Source organism: Gavia stellata, chromosome 17, assembly GCF_030936135.1.
Source record: "Gavia stellata isolate bGavSte3 chromosome 17, bGavSte3.hap2, whole genome shotgun sequence".
Taxonomy (NCBI): Eukaryota; Metazoa; Chordata; class Aves; order Gaviiformes; family Gaviidae; genus Gavia; species Gavia stellata.
This window is the reverse complement of record NC_082610.1, coordinates 18,800,467-18,821,585: the sequence shown is the minus strand read 5'-3', so window position 1 is coordinate 18,821,585 and position 21,119 is coordinate 18,800,467. Positions and strand designations below refer to the sequence as shown.

Genomic DNA, 21,119 nt, shown 5'->3' with positions numbered 1-21,119 from the left:
GCTCTGCCATTTCCCCTATGGCTGTACTCCACTCCCTCTCCGTAGCCACAAGCTGAGCATTCTGCTGAAAAAAAGATAGCCGGTGGCAGTAGCCTGAAATTGTCCTTCTGAAGCACAGCTTGTTTGATCTTGGTTAATGCTTTTTTTACCTCCTTTGGTAGTTGGTGTAAAAATCTCCTTAATACAATCAGTGGTTTCATACCTGCTGGCCTGTTTCAGTTTTCAGAGTCTCTAGAGTGTTGAGATGTGCAAAATTTTCTTCTTCAAGCTCCAGGTGGCTTTTTGCATTCAGGCAAAGGGCACTCAAAGTCACATGCATTATCCTCAGATGTCATCAGCAGCTATCCCAACACCCTGTGGTTTTACAGGGTACTGGGATGTGATCCCATGGGAAGGGAGGATTACAGCCATGGAAGAGTTAGATTTTGAACTGTGATGGTCAGAGAACTGCGGAGAATCGCAGCAGTGACTGAGCTGCATCCAGCTGGGCTTTGAAGCAATTGTAAAGCAATCGAATTGGCACAGTGTTTGGGTCTGAACCAGAAACCATTGAAGCCAGTGCAAGATTACATAATGACTTGAGGAAGGGTAGGGTGAGCCTTGAAATGCAGCACTTGATTAGATACAGTCATCTAGAGACATATGACCAATGTTCAAATGTCAGAACTAGTCCGCAGAGTCAGTGGGCAAATGCAAGAGGGTGTAATGCCAGAATTGTTTCATTGGTATACAAGCAGAAAATGGAAGGTGTACTGAATCATCAATTTCTTTTCTCCCTCCCTCTCTTTGGCTGTGCGTGCATGGGCAGTACCTACACCAGAGGAGATGTCTAATTTAACCCCGGAATCATCCCCAGAGTAAGTTATTTGCCAGTACGCTACTTTTTTTCCACCGCATACCAATGTAACTTCCTTGCCTGAATGTCATAGGGTGACATATTCCTGTTCCGGATCAGTATCTGACTGTAACCAGTTATCCTGTGAGTGGGGTAGAGATGTGAAATGGTTCTTCTGCTAAGGACCCTGGATAAAATCTATACCTCAGTAACGGCAGTGGGGTCAGCAGGTGATGAAACGGTTTCCCAGTAACCACCTCATTTTAGAATCATAGAATGGTTTGGGTTGGAAGGGACCTTTACAGGTCGTCTAGTCCAACCCCCCCTGCAATGAGCAGGGACATCTTCAACTAGATCAGGTTGCTCAGAGCCCTGTCCAACCTGACCTTGAACGTTTCCAGGGATGGGGCATCTACCACCTCTCTGGGCAACCTCTTCCAGTGTTTCACCACCCTCATCGTAAAAAAATTCTTCCTTATATCTAGTCTAAAGCTACCTTCTTGTAGTTTAAGACCATTACCCCTTGTTCTATTGCAACAAGCCCTGCTAAAAAGTCTGTCCGCATCTTTCTTATAAGCCCCCTTCAAGCACTGAAAGGCCGCAATAAGGTCTTCCCGGAGCCTTCTCTTCTCCAGGCTGAACAACTCCAAGTCTCTCAGCCTGTCCTCATAGGAGAAGTGCTCCATCCCTCTGATCATCTTCGTGGCCCTCCTCTGGACCCTCTCCAACAGGTCCATGTCCTGCTTATGCTGGGGGCCCCAGAGCTGGACGCAGTACTGCAGGTGGGGTCTCAAGAGAGCGGAGTAGAGGGGGAGAATCGCCTCCCTCGACCTCCTGGTCACTCTTCTTTTGATGTAGCCCAGGATGTGGTTGGCCTTCTGAGCTGTGAGCGCACATTGCCAGCTCATATCCAGCTTTTCATCCACCAGTACCCCCAAGTCCTTCCCCACAGGGCTGCTCTCAATCCCTTCACCCCCAGCCTGTGTCGATACCAGGGGTTGCCCCCACCCAGGTGCAGGACCTTGCACTTGGCCTTGTTGAACCTCAGGAGGTTCACATGGGTCCACTTCTGGTTTTTCTCATGGTTTGCTGAATTTACTAGGTTTCTAACATGTTCCTTCTCTCTTCTTTCATTTGGTTGTCAAGCAGATCACTCTTGGGGAGTGGAGAGGATAATCAATGGCTTATACTGGCACTAACTATGCATTAAAAAGTCTTCCTCTTAGTACAGGAGAGTTTGTATCCTCAGGATACCATACAGAAGCCTCTGCTGAGATAATTCAGAGGAATCTTTGGCTGCCTTAGTAAATGCAGTGTTAATTCTGGGCAGCAGCACTGGGACAGGGAGAAGCTGTTTCATATTCACCAGACTCATTCCTAAAAGTCAGTGCACATTTCAACCATTTCACTGCACAAATGTGCGTCACTGCATGGCAGGTTTGGAAGTCCCTGCCAGAGAGTGCTGCTCCAAATGCGTCCTAATATATGCAACAGATGCCAAATAATTCCTTTTTATTTTCACAGCTTGTGTTTGTGCACCCAATGCCCATAGACTTACCCTGCCAACCAAGGCAATTTGGTCTTTTGTCAAGATACTTGTGTGAAATATTCATGAGTCGTAGATGGAAATTTTAGGCCCAAAGTTTTGTAATTGGTGACAATGGTATTGCCTTAACAACTTTCCCCAGACCTGGCATTTATCTGGTATAAGATGGGCACTCTGTATCTAATGCTGCAGAATGGAGAGGGATAAAGACTTCAGAAGAGGGAGAAGTGGGAGTAGTAAAGGTTAGTAAAAGAAATCCAGGAAGAAAAATGGAATAAATTGTGTTTTCAACACTTTGCAGCATTTACTAATAGAGAGGCATGAAAGAATGTCATAAAATGAACGCATCCTTATCAAAGAAATATATGATACTCTCGTCTCAAATGTTTTTAAGGCCATTAAAGCAGAAAACCTTCAGAATTAAATTTCTCCGCTTCATGCATGTACGTTGGTGGAAATTTTTCTGTTAATTTATTGCCTTCTCTGCTTCCCACTCACTCTTTAAAAGCTGGTATAGAGAAGTAGTGCCTGTCATTTGAGGCAGTTTGGATGCAAGTCAAAGCCTAAGGCCCTTTTTTCTTTTTCTGTATAATTGCCAAATTAATGAGTTCAGTTGGGCTGCACCCTGCAGTAAACATAATAAAAGTCATAAAAAATAATGAACTGGATTATATTTTAACGATAGATGTCTTGTTGCTCAGTGCCCACTTCCACATGTCTTATTTTTTCTAGTATTTTTTTCCTTTCTGTAAGAAATAAGATAGCCTTATCAAGAGCTGTATTGACCTCCTGGGTTGAGCGATAAAAATACATGTCCTTGCTCTGGTACGGCATTCTTTAATGACTGCCATTCATTTAACAAACCTGATGATTAGGTAATACACTTTGACATGTCTGGGTAATGCTATTCTTTCTCATATGGAAAAGTCCTAGAAAATGTGTTAGGGATGACATTTAAAGAGACATAGCTCCAGCTGCTTTAAACCTGCGAACCTCCCTTTGCTTGAGTAGAAATGCTGTTATTTATGCCAAGCAGGTAAACCTCTGGAGGTTACAGATCCATGCACTCAGGGACAGACGGAAGACAGTGAGGCTCTCCAGAAGGCGATGAAGTCAGACACTCCAAAAGTAGGAAAAGGAACAACATTATAGCAGTGAGAAATTCAGTGTGAAGTAATAAAGCACCAGCCTCCATTTTCATGCTAATCTATTTGCTTTTTCATCAACTGGACACCTGATTAGATTCCCTGGAGTAATCTACATACCCAGCCTCCCCCACATATCTCCTATCTCCCTCCCCCTTAGGAGGTTTGCCATGACAAGAGAAGATTGTTAATTTTAAGTGCAGTTTTTATTGCTTACAGCCTGATCTTGTGAGATGCTAGGGCGTCTCAGTCAGGGTGCTGAGGATCCTTGATTCATACCCGTTTTAACCCAAGTTAGTAGCACTTAACACCCTCTAAGAGGAGGGAAACCTTTATTGTGTCATTTCACTCCAAAGCTGCCCCCTCTTCTTCAGTGGGCCCGTGCCCCGGCTGTATGAGCACAGCTAGTTTTGCCGATTTCGGGGAGAAAAGCCAGTGCAAGTGTGCTATGTCTTGATTCTGTTTGTTCCAGAAACAGGAGGGGCCACTGCCATCGATTCCATCTTATGCGACACTAGCAAAATTATTTAGTGAATTCCAGTGATTTACAAGCTGGAGTATAGTCCAGGCTATCAGTGAATCTTCTGGAGTCAGTATTACTGGTGATAACCTTGCCGAAGAAAAGAGCTCAGCTGGACGCTGGAGACTCCAGACCAAGTTTCCAAGCTGAACAGGAGAAAACCTCCCTATGTCCTGGGGCCCTTTTAACCTGTGCTCATTAAGAGACCTATAAATGAAGGGCCAACAAAACCATTAATGAAAATACAAAAATGAAAAGCCATATTTTAACGTGGCAGACCTGCAGTGAACTATGCACACTTTTCCCAGGCCCAGCTTCCATGTGCGACGTACACTGGGCCCCTGGAGTCCGTACAGCCAGCCCCGGTTCGGATTATGATACATGCAAGCCTAAGACAACCAGCCGTTTTAGATGGATAACCAGGTGCTAATTTACTAATGAGCATAGACCCTTTACATGCAGGGAGCTATTGCCCCAGCTCTCCAGGGGCTTGCAGAGTTGTTATGGTGTGTGCGAGACACATGAGCTAATTAGTATGTAATTTCCTTTCACACTCTAACCCCGGCTCCTTAACGACCCATTTAAATGAGAGGCCCTTTCTCTTTACTGCTCCCTATGCTAATCTCTGGTTCACTGGCTTAGTTACAGCTGCCTATGAATATTTTAGGGAGGGACAGTTTTCCAGCCCACTTTAATTGAGGGGGGGGCACTGGTTTAGCAAACTGCAAGTGAATCTTTCTGTACTCTTATTTTTGGTTGCCTGCAGCAAGCAGAAGCAAATGATTATTTGCACAGCTGAGCTGTCTTCCAGTTGTGGTCTTTCTACTGTGTGCATTAAACGGGCAGTGAGACGACAGTTGTGTGATTCATGGAGCACTCTGGAATGGGGATGAGTGCAAATTGCTGGACACTGCTGAGGTCAAGCTTTCTTCTTCATCCCGAAGGTCTAGACTTCAAATTAGTTTCCTAGTTTGCTCCTCTCTCTCCTAGTCTCTGCCCTTCCTCATTCTGCCTCAGTCTGAGTCTTTGCCGCGGAAAGTGAATCTCCTCATAACTCTCTCCAGCTGTTTATTGCTTTGCTGGAAAGCTGATGTACAGTAATCCTTTTTGCAGATGGCTCTCCTTGTCTGGAGAGGTTGTCTTCTTCCATTGAGTGGTGAACATCCGCCAAAACAAGTGAAAGCCTATTGCTTGCCATACTGCAAACTGGACTTGTCGTGGCATTTTAAAGTGTCCTGTGGAGGGAAAAAACTGCAGTCTCTTGGTGGCAAGTCTTTTCATTTCTGACATTTGCATGCTAAATTCTTCTCTACTAGAATCACAGAATCATTAAGGTTGGAAAAGACCTGTAAGATCATCAGGTCCAACCATCAACGCAATACCACCATGCCCACATAACCATGTCCCGCAGTGCCACATCTACATGTTTTTTAAAAACCTCCAGTGATGGTGACTCCACCACCTCCCTGGGCAGCCTCTTCCAATGCTCCACCACTCTCTCAGGAAAGAATTTTTTCCTAATATCCAGCCTGAACCTCCCCTGGCACAACTTGAGGCAGTTTCCTCTTGTCCTGTCGCTAGTTACATGGGAGAAGAGACCAACACCCACCTCCCCACAACCCCCTTTCAGGCAGTTGTAGAGAGCGATGAGGTCTCCCCTCAGCCTCCTCTTCTCCAGACTGAACAACCCCAGCTCCCTCAGCCGCTCCTCATCACACTTGTGCTCCAGACCCCTCACCAGCTTCGTCGCCCTTCTCTGGACACGCTCCAGCACCTCAATGTCCTTCTTGGAGTGAGGGGCCCAAAACTGAACACAGGATTTGAGGTGTGGCCTCACCAGCGCCGAGTACAGGGGGACGATCTCTTCCCTGCTCCTGCAATATGGCTGATTTCAGTGGAATTTTCCCTGGGTTTAGGTTGGTCCAGCAATTCTTTGGCTGTATCTCATGGCTGACAGCATCTTCTCTCCCCGCAAAACCACACCTGTCAGAATGTGGCCTTCAAGTTCTGGGTGGTGGCCCCCAATAACATTCATGTCCCTGCATTTTTCCTTTAGCCTGTTCAACTTAAAAGGGAGTGTCAACAAAGTGCATTGAGATGGTGAAGCAATAAGCAAAATCAAACATTTGCTGATACGATCGGTGTGAAAAAAACAGAGCAATTTCATTTTATGATGAAACAACCATCTGATGCTGAAAGGAACTGTGAAGTTGGACTGCTGTCAGTGGAAAGTCTGAATTGTGTTTTGCATGGTGTTGGTATCTTCTCTCTTAGGACGGAAAATTCATTCCTTTGTAGGATGGCCAGAGTTCGCTTATTATACAGACACCCTGAATAGGACTAATGAATGGGACAGTCTTTGTCCTGGCCCTCTGCGTAGGAGTGGATTTCACTCACTGACAGATTGGAGGTCCAATGAAAGCTCCAGGTTGCTTTAAAAAGCAAGATCCTGTGATTGTAACTGTCAGCCGGACAGGACGCCTTCAGAAAAGGAACTTTCCAAGCCCTAGAACACCAAAGGGGTTGAAATTGGGTGGAAGGAACTTAAATCCCTGTGTTACCAGCATCTGCATATTGTCACAAGAAATGGAGAGATCCCTGGAGACAAACCAGAAATGTGTCCCCTGGCTTATATGCACTTTATATGGGCAGTATTAATTGGTATATTGGCTCGGTCAAGAGAGTTGCCATTGCTCCCGATTTTTCATTGTGGGTCACACATGCTGCCAGACTAACACTGTATGGTCCGTCATTTTAACAGTTCTCACTAAGTGAAATGTTGTTCTGGATGTTCTCTGACACTGTTTTCCACTTACTACTAGTAATAGTATCACATCTGGAGTGTTATCAAAACTTCCTTGTGTGTTTTGTCGTATTTTTTCTAGCTGGAGGTATGCAAGAAGTCGTGCTTAATATTCTAAACCATCTCTTTCTTTTTATTACATCAGGCTTGCCAAAAAATCCTGGTTCGGTAACTTCATCAACCTGGAGAAAGAAGAACAGATTTTTGTGGTCATTAAGGACAAACCACTAAGCTCCATTAAGGCTGATATTGTCCACGCTTTCCTCTCGGTAAGTCACCCCAGCTGCCTCTTGGAGGCATTGCTCACTGGTCAGGTCCAGGGCTCCTTGTGCCATATGTTACTGGGCAGGGTCTCGGCTCCTTTAAATGCATCCTCTGTGGATTTAATGTACATGGCCTGTTGATTCAGGCCTCCACGGGACTGTAGATAATACTCTCTAAGGTGAGAAAAGCTTTCAGCCTTCTTGGCAGGCTCTCCAGGTTGCCAGTGCTTGGAATATCGCTGCAGTTAGAGCACGCTGCTGGTGCGGTATCAACGACAGTGTTTTGCTGCTCTGTCAAACTAACCTTACAGTCACCGTCTGGGCGTCACATTGGGTCTCCCTCGGCTGGGTATGCCCTCCGCCACTTCAGCCAGACAAAAATCCTGTCCCACATCTGCGTTTGTTACTTTAATCTCCTCCTCAGTGCTGTATGGCAGAAAGAAGGGTAATTTCCTCTGGTGACCGGAGTATCAGTTGTTGCAGATGCGGTTTGTTTGCAGTCTAGGAAAGCAGAGGGAAGTTGTCATTTTTTCCTATAGAAAGTCCTTATTCTCACTATCTAGAAGTACCGGTGAAGAAAAAGTCAGCACAGTAAAGTTAATTTGAGAGCTTTTTCAATTCAAGGTAGTTGACAACATAATTAGACTTCCTTGCAATAGAATTAAGAGGAGACTTAATTTCTTATATCGTTTGTTGAATTGATACTGTTTTCCACAAAATACTGCACTCCTTTTTAGTCTCTATGATGCTGCAACGAATTTATTCCAAAAAACCAGCCATAATCCTTTTAACTGTACAGGCATACACAAAGCAAGTGCAGTATAGTAGCATGCATCAGACAGTGGTATCCGTCTCAGATTGGTTTGAAGCAGCCATGTTACTGTATCAGTTTCATGCATTTAGCTCTGCTTGTGGGTTTATGTTGTGGCGTAGTGTGCACTGCTGTCTATACTGGTGATCCTGTGCATACCCCACATGTGTGGGTTGAGGTGCCGTGTAGTGATTTGTGTGCAAACCCTGTGGATCGTCTCTTACAGCCAACTTCAAACTTAAATGCATTGTCACAGCCTGCCAAGTAAGTCCTTAAGGTCAGCTTCTCAAAGAACTCATCTTCATTTCTCTTCCTAAATTAGAGGCCAGATTTTCAAGTGATTTGTTTGTTTTTAAAAAAAAAAAAATCTGGTCCTTTATGAAGCAATAAATAGAATGTGAGTATGTTAAATTTTGGCATGAACTCTGAATGGTAACTGCTTGAAAATTAAGCAGTTACAAAATTCTACCATGGGTCTGAAGATACAGGTATTAGGTGATACCAGAAAGCTTCTCAAAATTCTTTTACGTATTGACAGGAGTTGTGGTTTGGGTAAGTTATCTGCAGGCGTGCTTTCCCTGTGGATATCCCGGGCACTTGTCTAAATGTCAGCTCTGTGTCCTGATGTCTATTTGATATCATAGAATCAGCAAACAACTGAGGTTGGAAAGGACTTCAGGAGGTCTCCTGCTCCAAAACAGGATCAGCTATGAGATGAGATCAGACCAGGCTGCTGAGGTGGTTTTTTATAGCCAGTCTTATATCCCGCTGACTTTTCTGCCCCCTCCCTTAAAATCAGTTTTCACTCGGCAAAAGGCATTTCTCAAAACTGGGAGATGAGTAGGAAAAGAAAGACTGAGTATATGAAGCTGTGCAGCATGTGTAAATTTATAAGCATGCTGGGTATTCCACCAATATTCAACCTTCAAATTTAGGTCAGACCTGTAAGGAGCAGCGCATTCTTCTGCAGTGCCAAGCAACCTACACTCTCACTGATTTCACAAAAACACTCTGTACATTACAAATTCAAGTCCAAAAGCAAGTCCAGCAAATCTTACCCACTCTGGAAATGTGTATTATTCGAAATCGAAATTTGCAATTTTGTTCCCTTTGTGCTCTGGTTCTACTATCTCCTTCTACCCACCTGTTTCAGATTCCAAGCCTCAGTCACAGTGTCATCTCACAGACAAGTTTCCGTGCAGAATATAAGTCCACAGGAGGTCCTGCTGTCTTCCAGAAGCCAGTGAAGTTCCAGGTGGACATAACATACACAGAAGGGGGAGAGGCGCAGAAGGAGAACGGGATCTATTCTGTCACTTTCACACTCTTATCAGGTAACCATGGCAAAGCTGTAAAATGGGTGCAAGCTGGCTTTGTCCTTGCTGATACAGAGGCCTGCAAAGAGAGCTCTGCCAGGGGAAAGAACATAACTGTCTTGACCTCAGGGGAAAATTTAGATGGGGGCAAGGAGGACACTGGGAGGGAAAACGGTGTTGGTAGTGATGGAAATGCTGGGAGGAAAAGAGATTCCCAAAGAGGTGAAGTTGCCACCACCATTAGTGCTAAAATGGCTGCTCGGTGCATCAGATTTGAAGTATCTCCCTGTACTGTCTCCTTGCTTCGCTCAGAGGTCGCAGTGTCTCAGCTGGGCACTGTGAGGCCTCTGGTTTCTTCCTTCTGACAGAAACGTGCTATCACCCTTTTCTTCTGGGTGGTCACGTGCACCCCGCAGGGGTAAAACAAACAAGCAAACAAAAAAAACCCCCACCTTTTCTGTTCTTACAAAAGGAGCCCAGAAACCACCCTTCCTCCTGTTAAGTCCAGTCCCTATTAACGTGGGGACTCCTCAAAGCTGTGCCTTCGGCTGAAGGGCATGCACTGTCAGTACCCTCCTGGGGACAAGACTGAAGGGAGGATGTTAGTGATCCTTCCCCTCCAGCCTGGGTTGTGTGAGGATTCGTCTCCTGCTCCTCTCACAGCCATTTGTGCCTCTTCTCTCCTCACAGGTCCAAGCCGTCGTTTTAAGAGGGTAGTAGAAACCATTCAGGCACAGTTGTTAAGCACACATGACCAGCCTTCAGTGCAGCAGTTATCAGGTAAGTAGTTTCTGCCGTTGAGCACCTCGCTTCAGCAGGGCCAGGAAGGTGAAGTGCCTCTCAGTCCCGGGAGGCTGAGGGAGGCCATCCCTCTGATTACAGCAGAAATGAGCTCCATTCAGACAGAGCAGTAACTCCCCGCACCCACCCTACTCTTCCCTCTCTCATTCCCACTCCAGTGCTCCCAGCGCATTCCCCAGTTGACCAGCTTCTGCCCTCCTCCCGCCCAAAGAGCCATTTGCCCACTTCTCCATCAAAAGCTGCATCATCAATAGAGCTTCCAGATTTTCTCCGGCTCCAAAATCTCCCAGAACAGGGACATGCTCTAGAAGATACCTGATTTTCAAACCCTTCAGGCATGCTTTAGAAACATCCAACTTCAGAGGGTCCCAGAACAAAGTTGAGAGCTACTTTTAACTTAGCCGTCAGCAGCAGCATTTTCAGATGGTCAGAAGGTGGCTAATAGTTTCCAGTAGTGTGGTCAAATTCTTGGCCCAATACTGTGGTAGCACAGATCCTATACTAAGGTTCTGCAGAAGCTATATTTTATCGATTTTTAAAGTAAATTTCAATTCCTCATGTTGGTAAAGAAAGCTTTACATGTGTGACCCTGTGTAATGACATCAATCTGAATCTGCAGGCAGCTTGAATTGGTAATACAGAAACTGGCCTCGTCCCGCCATTCTGTAGCAAATGTTCACTCTGAACACTAGTGGTGACACCCACACGCACACAAATATCAGTCTTAACTCTTCTATCCTTTAAAAGGACAGAACAAAGGAAGAAGGTGAAAATTGAAAACTTAAGGAAGCGTAGCTATTGGGAGTGCTTCAAGGAAGAAAAAATGGGGAGAAGCAGGAAGAATGTACAGATACAGGAAAGAAATAGGAGCAAGGCAGAGAGCAGAGGCTGCAGGGAGAAGGCAAAGAGACAGGAAGAGTGCGAAGAATTTTCGCATTGTATGATGATGAAAAGGTAGTAACTAAATATTCTACATAAGAGCCAAATTCTGTGCTTGACCTTTGTGTGAACCACCCAAGTCAAAAGTGGAGGAATGAAGTCGGCATTGTATCCTGCAGTAAATCCCAGATGTCCTTGGCTCATTGCACATACAGGTTACCTCCTTCTGGTCTAACAGTGTGGCTTTAACAGCTGAAGATAAAATAGCTCCATCTAGAAGGGTGTATGCTCACTACATGACAGACAAGTATGCTCAGTTCAAGAAATACTATTTTCCACTTCGCTTTTGCCCTCCAGCACTGCCTGACCTTCTGCACGCTGGATTGCAAGGGTGCCCAGCACATGGGTTATTCTGTTAGGAAACAGGAAAGGTGAGGGTACTAGAAGTAGGGTTGATTCTGGTTTTTGCTGTCTGGACTTTTGAAAGTAAATCAAACTCAAGGAAGCAGCCAGAATTTTCTGCCAGCCCTTCCTCTTGGGAAATGCTGGGGTCGAGTGCGAGTGAGGGGGATTAGATGGAAAAGCATCCTTTGAGACTAGTTCATATTACCCCTGCTGCGTGAACAATGTTCAAGCATTCCTTGTTTCTTAGGGAAAGAAGTGTACCCTTGCCTTCTGGTGAGGAAAAAACTGTTAAAAAAGTAAATAATATGGTGATCTCTCTTAACTTCTTCACCGTAGTATGTGCTAGCTACTGAGGCTCTCTAGAAAGACGGACCCTGTTGCACACTTGCATGTGAAGCAGGATGTCTCCCTAAGAAAGTCATATTATAGCAGGAATAAAAACCATTCATTTAACTAAGGCTCAGGAAGATGTTTAGGGCAAACTGCGCTGTGAGAAATGTATCTGACTTACAGTTTTGCTCTGGCTCTGGAATGGAGAAATCATATTATAGACACAGAATCTCTTTCTACTGCCTAAAGCTACATGAGAGCATGTCGCTCTAGCAGGGAAAACCCAGCCTGATCTTTAATGCCAGAGTGGAACGGATAACTCCACATGGAGCAAAACCAAAATGAATGGTCTCTTGAAACTTAAACATTAAAATTCCTTCAGCCTGGGAGTTATCCAGGCAAGACAGCTCACAAGAGACAGGGTGCCAGACTATCCTGTGTTGTGTCAACTGACCTGATCAGGAATATGCAAGTCTCTTGAAAAAGAGAGAAGTAATTCAACCTGAAAAATTTAGGTTGGAGCAGAGTACAAGGAAAAGAGAAAAGGAAGGGGAAAAAAAATTTTTGTTACCAAGAAGAGACAACCTGTGCATCGAAGTAGGGAGGCCCTGTGGTTCACATCCCCAGCCAGTGAGAGAGTGAGGGGAAATAAAGGGATAAAGGCACAGTAAGAGAAGAGTTCACATTCAGCACCTTGTTTAGCTGGGCGGCTGTGGTTGGGAAGATGTGTGCAAGAGCTTCCTAGAACTTGCTGTGGAATTACTCAGCATTTCTTACTAGAAACAAGGCAAATTCTTCTCTGTTTCTCTTCTTCTCCCCTATTCCCAGCCCTGAACACCTCACAGGAACTGTGGTTGTACTCCTGTTGAGGTTCCTGGTTTGAGGATGCTCTGTAGGCAGTCCACTGCTGCAACAGAACGAGCTCACAGTTCACTTTGACTCTCCTCCTCCGTGGCTCTGAGCTGCTGGCTCTGACCAGCGATACTGGCTCAGCACCGGAGATTTTCCTAGCTCACTGTGCGCAGACATACCCTCTGTGCGGTTATCTCCCCTGCCTTTTAGTTCACATGCCATTACAGGTGGGATGATGAAAACTACCTGTGAAAGGTGCGTGCATGTCAAGTGAGACCTGTGGAAGGGGAAGATTCAATGAACACAGTATAAAGCAGAACAGCAAGACCTAATAAGCATATGGCGCTGATAGTCATTCTCTCTCCTGCCCCTCTTTCATCTGTTATGCAGCATGCCAGCCCACTAAGCCGGCTTGCCTGGGTTTCAGAACGCACTTTCCTCTTTCTCATTTCCTCCAGCTCACAACAGTGTTTGTAGACGTCGTGTTGCCCATGCATCTCTGTGTGTGTGTGTATGTGAGCCTGATACGTACCTGATTTAGGCAGATGTGTTTCTGTGTCACACTTGAGCACCTTATAATCTTCCTTCCTCCTGGATATCCCTCCATTCACTTCCATTTTTCCTCCCTAAAACTGGCTGTGCTTATTTCTTCTGCCATACTCTGAAGCAGGAAGATAGCTTCCCTCCCTTACCTGAATAAGTGTGTAAATAAATGAAATCTATTCCAAAAGCTAACGTAATACTTCTAAAATCCACTGTCCAGCTGGCCCAATTTAGTGCAACGTATCAGCCTTCTACCTTAACGTTTCAGGACATTAAATCCTCTGTGGTATAACTGCTGAGACAACACCAGGTCTACAGACTTATGACTGGCGTAGAACAAGTAGCTAGGGATTGAGTGTTCATTTTTTCTTCCCAATGAAAGCACTAGAGGCCATCATATGAAATTAGTGGAAGCCACGTACCAAAAAATATTGGAAGGTGTGTCTTCATGTAACGTAAGACCTGTGGAACTCCTCGCTGAAGCAGGTTCTGAATGCGAGGAGCTTGCAGGTGCTCGTCTTCCCCTGAGTAGTCCTTACTCACAGGGAGGCTGGACAACTCCCTGGAAGAGAAATCTTCACGAGGATTGCCAAACAGAGAAACCGCAACAGGCCCGGGAAATCTCTGACCTGAAAGTGGTGAGGTAGTGTTAGGAGGAAGCGTTCTGTATACTTGGCCTGCTGTTACCCTCCTGCATTGCTCTGCGTGGCTGCTGGTGGAGACAGAGCACTGGAAGCTTTTGCTCTTTGATCTGCCCCAGAATACCTGTCCGTGTGTTCTCGTTAGTGGTATCACAAAATCCATTAAGCCCAGCGAGGCCGTGAAAGGACAGTCCCTTTTCGATCCAGAGTGAGTATCGCTGTCTGTGAGAGCAGCGGGCCTTGTCTCTCCTCCATGTATGGCTCCGTCCCCGAGCCTTACGCTCAGAATCTCTGCCTAGGTATTCCCTGGGCAGCACTGCCTTTTGGTGGGATAAAAGGATCTCTCTCCATGGAAGAAAATATCTCAGATTTGTGCCTTTGCTTCAGCCCAATACTCTTTCCATTAAATCATAATCTGTTTTCCTCCAATGCCTTTGCACAAAAGAGTAATAAAAACAGCTGGTGAATAGGGACATGCAAAAGCCATCTGTGATCATTCACAGGGTATCAATTTTTATTTCCCTAATATTTTCTTGCCTCTTTGGGCTTTAAGTTTTAAGTGTGGGGTGCTGCATATTCTTATTTGTTCCCATTTTCCCATGTTCTGGGCAATCAGCAATACTGAAATAGCCTTTATAACTTCTTTGTAATAGGCTTTCTGTTTCTTTATTATATTTATTGGCTTCACATCAGATTTTAACCATTGGCATCTCAAAGTTCAGAGCATTCTCAGTGTTACTGCTGGAAATGCCTGTCATCAGCATAAATGAGTGTTCAGAGAGCATATCCAGCTTCAGAATAGGGCAATGCAAATTCTTGCTCATTGTGTGTATCTTCTGTATATGCACCCAAGCTCTCTTACTGCACTGGTGTACATCTCAAAAAGCAAAACACGCTCATGTGACTCAAAAAGCTTTGCTAGAGTATTGATCTGTGAATTCTGGGTGTTCATCTTTATGGCTCACAAGAGGTGTAGGTTGACTAATTTGCTACAAAAAATTAGTGAGAAACGGTTTCCAAATGTGCAAAGGATTTTATCATCAAGACAGAAAAGAGAGTAAGGAGCAAATGAAGTGCTTTGCAAGGTGAACTTCCAGCTGCAGACTCAAAACAGGGCTATGCAAATGCCAGTTTGGAATTGGACCGCAAGTCAGTTTTATCCAGGGCTCATCCAGGTCCTGGGTTTATCTTGTTTCCTGCATTCTTGTGCCATCCTTTATGTCTTGTGCCATCCTTTATGCCCCATTGTCTGGGGCAATCACTTCATCTTGCTGTCATGGTTCCTACCTACATAAGGTGCCGTTTAATGCCTGGTTGGATTGGCAGAGCACTGGTTTTTTGCTAAACAGCTTTAGTATTATTACTGAACAGATTCCATTAAAATTAACTGAGCAGTGCTGGAATAAAGCATGTAGAAAAAATCCAAGCTCTCCAGAGTTTTGATAGGAGAACAGTGAATTTCAAATAAGCACCCAAACACTGGGGAATTCCAATCTAAATGATAACTGCCTTGGACCAGGGGAACTGGTGGCTCCCTTGACATCATCTCCCTTAATGGAAGGGTTTATTGGGGACTGTGAGCATCTGGCAGGAGATGCTCAGTGCTTTCTGGGATCTAGCCCTGGCTTTGGAGATCTCAGAGGAGCAGCTGTTGGGTGAGATTTCCTGGGCTGGGACAAGTCTCAGTCTCAGAAATATCAGAAGCATCACAAACCAGCCAGCTTGATTGTGACATTTCTGTAGGATAGAAACACAGCAATTAAAGAAAAAAGAAAATGAGGAAAGAAAATTCAGCAGAACACTAGCGTTTTTTAATGGATTCAAAGCTTGTTTGGCCTTTTGAAGGAAGGTCTTATTTTAACCAAAGCATTTGCCATCTGTTAATGAACTGAACTGGGTGTCATTTATGAAAGTGTCTTGGTCAAATCCAAAGTGTAAGTGACTGCCAGCAGTCTCCATGAAATAAGGAATTGCCTTATCATCAGAAGGATTGAGATCTGTCACTGCCACTATGCTTTAATTAAAAAATTAAACAGCACACATTAAAAATGCGGTTACATGACCCATCGATGCTTCTCAGACAGCTAAAGGCCTCTGGATCCTGCCTTTATTCACCTCACATAACACCTGGATCCCACAGTCACTGGGTTGTGGGTTATTATCCATGAGCAGAAGCTGACTGCCAAGAATCTAAGGCTTTCTAATTAGAATGAAAATTCTACTTTAAAATTATGAAATATTTTATCATATAGAGTATTTACTAAAGCAGATGTTACAATATGATGGAGATGAAAGAAGTATTAAAGTAATTATTATAACAGAGAAGCTGAAGGCATATTAACTCCATTAGTCTTTCAAGCGATGTGGTATGAGCTACTGTTTCTGGTGCGCTCATGTTTGCTGTGCCATAGGAATGGGGGGAAAAAAGCCTGATCGTGTCTTGGAAAGGCATTAAAAATAAATTCCTGTGCAGTTCCTGGGACTGGCCATGGCAATATAGAGAATGTAAATTATAGTTATGCATGAAAGTTTTATGAAAGACAAATTAGAGGTTTTATTAGTGTTCCTTTGATATTTTTCCATGGTCTTATATTTCAAAAAAGGGTTTGCGATTTTCCCTATCCATCAAAACCAATTCTATAACCTGCAAATTTAGGTTTTTAGGAACAAAATGGGGTACAGAGCCCAAGACTTTATGCTGTCAAAAAGCCTATGTTAGAATCCTTTTTTTCTGTTGTAGATCTCTCAGTTTGTATTCTAATCACACCATGAATGTATGTAGACCTGTTCCACAATTAGCTTTAAAAGAAATACTAAAAAGAGCTATCCTGACTGCAAGTGTCTTAGAAGAAAGACAGTATTCTGAAGTATTAACTTAAGGAGCCATGATTATTTTTAATTTGTTAAAATTAACAAGGAAACAGGAATAAAGACATTCCAGGAGAATCTTAGTAAACCAGCTACAATGTTTACCTACTCGGACATGATCCAAATACTACCTTTTTTGTTGCCAGACTGCTAGTTACTGTGTGGCCAGTCCGTCCGGATACACTTGAGGGGAAAATTCCAGGTGTTGGAGGTGGGAGTCAGGAACAATCTTTCGGTCATATGTGAGACTTTCCTTGCTCTTAATGTGTTTTTTCAAAGCATAAGTTCTGCTAATGATTGGGTGAATGCTCTGGGCTCTACCACTCTAGATCTGTATGGCACTGCATTACAAGAAGGCGTAGTTGACTCAGAGGGGGCTGGACAGGAACCACTAAAAGTCATGAGACAACAAACTTCTCCAAGTTATTAAAGAAAAAAAATGATACAAACTCGTGACTGTGACTTCTGGACGTTGGCTCAATCAGCAGCTGTAGGCACTTCTTAAACCTGTTAGGCATCTTCAGGAAGAAATGTATTTTGAGAGCTTAATCTGCCTTCACTGTCAGACTACCCAAAGAATTCCCAAGGCGGGTAGACTCCTGGCCTCTCTGACACCTCTGATGACACCTTGTTCCAGTTCTTGAATCCTCTCTTCTCCTTCACCTCCTTCCTTTTTTCCCTTTCTCTTTCTCTCAGTCTTGTGCCTTTCTGAGAGACCTTCCAAGGGTATGGTCTTCCAATGACCTCTGCCAGCCCGCCTCTAACCTTGGGGATGGAGACCATATCAGTGCTGCTTAGGTGCTTTGACCGGTGTCACTGGAGCAAGCGCCTGCCCTCTCTACTCCATGCTTTCCCAGATGATCCATGCAGCACAGGCCTGGCTGCATCAGAAAACATACATATCCATGCTCTTCTAGCACGGGTTCAGCTTACCCAAGCATACCCAGCACCCCTTCCCCCTTTTTTGAAATTACTTTTCGCAGTATTTAAGGGGAGGAATGCTGAGAAATTATCCTTCCCTTTCTCCTGCAGACTTTTCAGCAGATAGGGAGTAGTTAGAGCTTCCTAGCAGTTAGGGATTTTCAGCGTATGTGTGCATATTTCCACGAAGCCTATTTCGTGAATACCCAAGTGTTCATCGAGAGGCCAGGCAAGGGGAGATCTGAGACTGAACTGAGTGCTTTAGCCGTTAGCCACTTGCTCAGCAGCGAGTGCTCCGTATTGCCCAGCACTCATGGACGCAGTGATTTCGATCCCAAACGCAAGGGAATCCTGGCTGACAGCAGCAGATCTGCCTTGCCAGCAGGTTCCACATGGAAACGTTCAGCTGGGCTGGTCCTTTCTGCTTTACAGCTGACGTGTAGAGCTCCTTCTGCTTATCGCACCTGAGTAAGAAGCACTCAGAGGCTGTGGCAGGAGGAGCTATACACAAAGTGGACAGTAATGTCTTAGGGCCAGATTCTGCCACCCTTTCCAGAAGTAATTCTATTGCCTTCGAATAGTGACGTTGAAAGCAAGAGGGGGAAGAGACCACACGTGAATGAGAGAGGCAGAGTTATGTTGAGAATTTGGACATTATCCTTTGGGGTCTAAAAGATGTTTTTGAGCTGTGCGAGTAGTCTTCTCATTCCATGTCCGATAGCACAGTGCTGCATTTCCTCCCTCTCTCCAGGTTTTTGATGTACATAGATCAGCTGGCTGGGCATTTCCTGGCTGTTGCAGGCCAACTTGCAAAGCTGGCCAGGTGAAACAATGTATTCAAGGCTTTTCGGTTGCTAATGAGGTGGCAGAGTATTTCCCACATCTCATAAATACCTATAGCTGTGATAAAGAGGTGAGTGGAAGCAGCGGGGCTGAAGCAGCGTCCGCCCTCAGTCACGGGGCCAGGTTTGCACTGGCGTACAGCGGGTGGCAGAATTTGGCCTGGGTTGTGTAAAGACCGAGATGTGTATATGTTTCCTGCTTCAGGTAATAATGTGCTAAGTTACTACTTTATGCACAGAGGTATGGAAACCTTTTTTTATGTTTTTCCCTCCCTCCCTCCTCTTTCCGTTCTATGATCCAGACACCACTAACTGTATGGAGTTGATGACTGGCAGACTTTCCAAATGTGGTAAGAACTTCCTTCCCTTCTGCCTTTTCTCCTTCCCCAGCCCCTGCTGAGCAACATAATAATGCGCCGTCCTGTCCCTTCCACCTGTTCCCCTTCCCTATCCCTGCTCTCCCACGCTCTTTTCAAGACTATCCACCCCGTAACAGCCCACTATGTCTTTCACTTACCTGGTGGACACGAGCACATACCCCTTATTCTGTTCCTCCCCATCCATGCACAGATGCACAGGCTCCCCCACGGCTTTCCCCTTCATAGCACAAGTGTGTGGTGTTGCACTTGAGATTCCCTCCCTCACTCTAACCCAGGCCAGTGATTTTCTTTTTCTTTTCTGTTTTTTTTTTCCTCTTTTGTTTACTTGCTGCCTTTGATTCATGATTCTTCAGTCCCTTTTCTGCAGTGAGGCTGAATGCTGCCCTGCTAGCTGCTGTCTCCTTTGGTTTCCTGTTATTTATTGAGACAGGGTTGCTATGTTATTTAATTCCCTTTTGCATCCACTCCTTTCTTCCCCAAATATCCTTGCGGTAAGACCCTTTTAAATCTTCCGTAAGACACACTCCATATTATCTGTCAGGCACTTAGTTAGTGTAAATTGTCATAGTTCCAGTCTGGTCTTGGGGAAGGATGTTGTGTCTCTAGCTGGAGGAGTAGTGAACCTACTGGAGATTCAGAATTTTGCTAGGAATGAGAAAAAAAAGAGTTTCCTGCAAAACTTGCAGCTCAACTTGCTTGGGACTCCATTTATTTTGGTTAACTTGTCCCTTGCCTTCCCTCCCTCTATGCACACACGGGCTGTATTCTTTCATTCATTATCTGTGCCCCTACTGACTCCTCCAAATACAATCGTGGAAATACCCAAATACTGTAAGAGAGTTTTTTGTCTTATTACTTATATCTTGTACAGAAAGGTTCTGCACAAGAGAACGCTGTTCTCTTTAGATTTCCATTCTGGTATCTAGGTTGAATTCAGATATCTCTGTGAAAGGGAACACAAGCTGTTGAGGAAGCGATCACTGAGCAAGTACCGCTCTCCAGCTGGACCTGCGACTCCTGCGTCATCTCTTCGTAAACTGAGGGAAGTTGTTCTGGAGTTGTTGCAGAGTCTGAAACAACAAAGGAGGGTTCTCATGGTGGAGATAATATTAGGTTTATGCATGTGTGACTGAGGCAGAGTTTGGCCCGTTTCCTGTATTTCAGATGATCTCTTTCCCTTAAGTTGCGGCTTTGCTGGTGGCAGTTTCTCCTCCACTCTGAAGGGAGCTCGTTTGATTTCTTATTTAAGTTTTCTGGGTTATACCATCTCTGATCTCCTCGTGAAGACTCATTTAAGTTGTAGGCAGACCTCCAGCTTGTTCTTGAAGGCATCAGGCAGCAAATCCCTCTTCTCCCTCAAGCCTTTGTTTCTTGCCTGGATCTGGCATCCACATCGGACAAAAACATTGAAATGCTGATTCTGCTGATTGCTTGCAAGTTAATTGAGCTATACGGATAACCAGCCAGCACTCTGCGTTCTCTAGATAGAGAGAGAGAGAGTTCAGGCAGGCCCTCCAGCTGTCACAGTGTCAGCATCAATCCAACAAGGGACAAAGAGGACAAGGTGAAGGCCAGCAGGGAGATGACTTTGTGGCAGCTACAGCACAGACAGAGCACACATATATATATCCAGAGAAGAGAAAAGATGGTTTACAGAGATTTAACGGAGCTGCTTCCTTTAAATCTTATTCCTGTTGGTGTGCTCACAGACAACATAAGCAGTGGTGATCGCACCACGCTGAATTCCACCCTCCTATACGAGTGAAGAGCTGTTTCGTGTGCAGGAGAGCTCACCCACTATTTAGACAGGGGAGCGGAAGGGAACGATGCCAGCATTTAGCCTGTTATTGGCAAACCGTCCTCTATGACTTTGAGGACAGGGAAACCCCTGTGAAGTTGACACAGTGTTTATCTAGCAACAACAAATAGTGTAAGAAAAACTACTCTATGTGGTTTTTTGACCTCATCACTGTTCCATAGTCTGAAAGTGAGCACAGGGGGACATTTTTGCAAAAGAGTTGACGCTGGAGCAGGACGAGCTAATCAGATGCTTTATGCCTGGCTCAGCCATGTGAAAGCTCTGGTGGGAATGAGGAATATCTTTTCACCCCCTCTAAACCATTGAATGCTGTAATTAACAGCAAGGCAAATTTATTTAGTCCTTTAAATGTTATCTCATCTCCTAGCAGCAGTCATCAATCTGAGAAGTTATTTTGCATATAGCCATTGGCATTGAAAAACAAGTTAATGTTGAACAGCAAGGGTATGTCATAGGAGCTGCCAATATTCAAATGACGTAACAGCTGTTCTATCAACACTACCTGTGCACACTAGAAAACTGCTGCCAACTCTTAATATTTCACAACGGAAGAAAATAATTTGGCTCATAATAAAGTTGAAATGCACCTTGGAGTGGAA

General features: G+C 44.7%; 1 protein-coding gene across 1 annotated transcript in view; it reads left to right on the top strand.

The window, feature by feature from the left end:
* The window catches only part of BRSK2 (BR serine/threonine kinase 2), a 318,409-nt gene that overhangs the window by 287,268 nt on the left and 10,022 nt on the right, over window positions 1–21,119 (top strand). Inside the window, exons 15-18 of the mRNA XM_059825816.1 lie at window positions 809–857; window positions 6,995–7,118; window positions 9,077–9,257; window positions 9,930–10,019. Coding sequence (XP_059681799.1) covers window positions 809–857; window positions 6,995–7,118; window positions 9,077–9,257; window positions 9,930–10,019 — 444 coding nt within the window. The remainder of the gene's footprint in view (window positions 1–808; window positions 858–6,994; window positions 7,119–9,076; window positions 9,258–9,929; window positions 10,020–21,119) is intronic.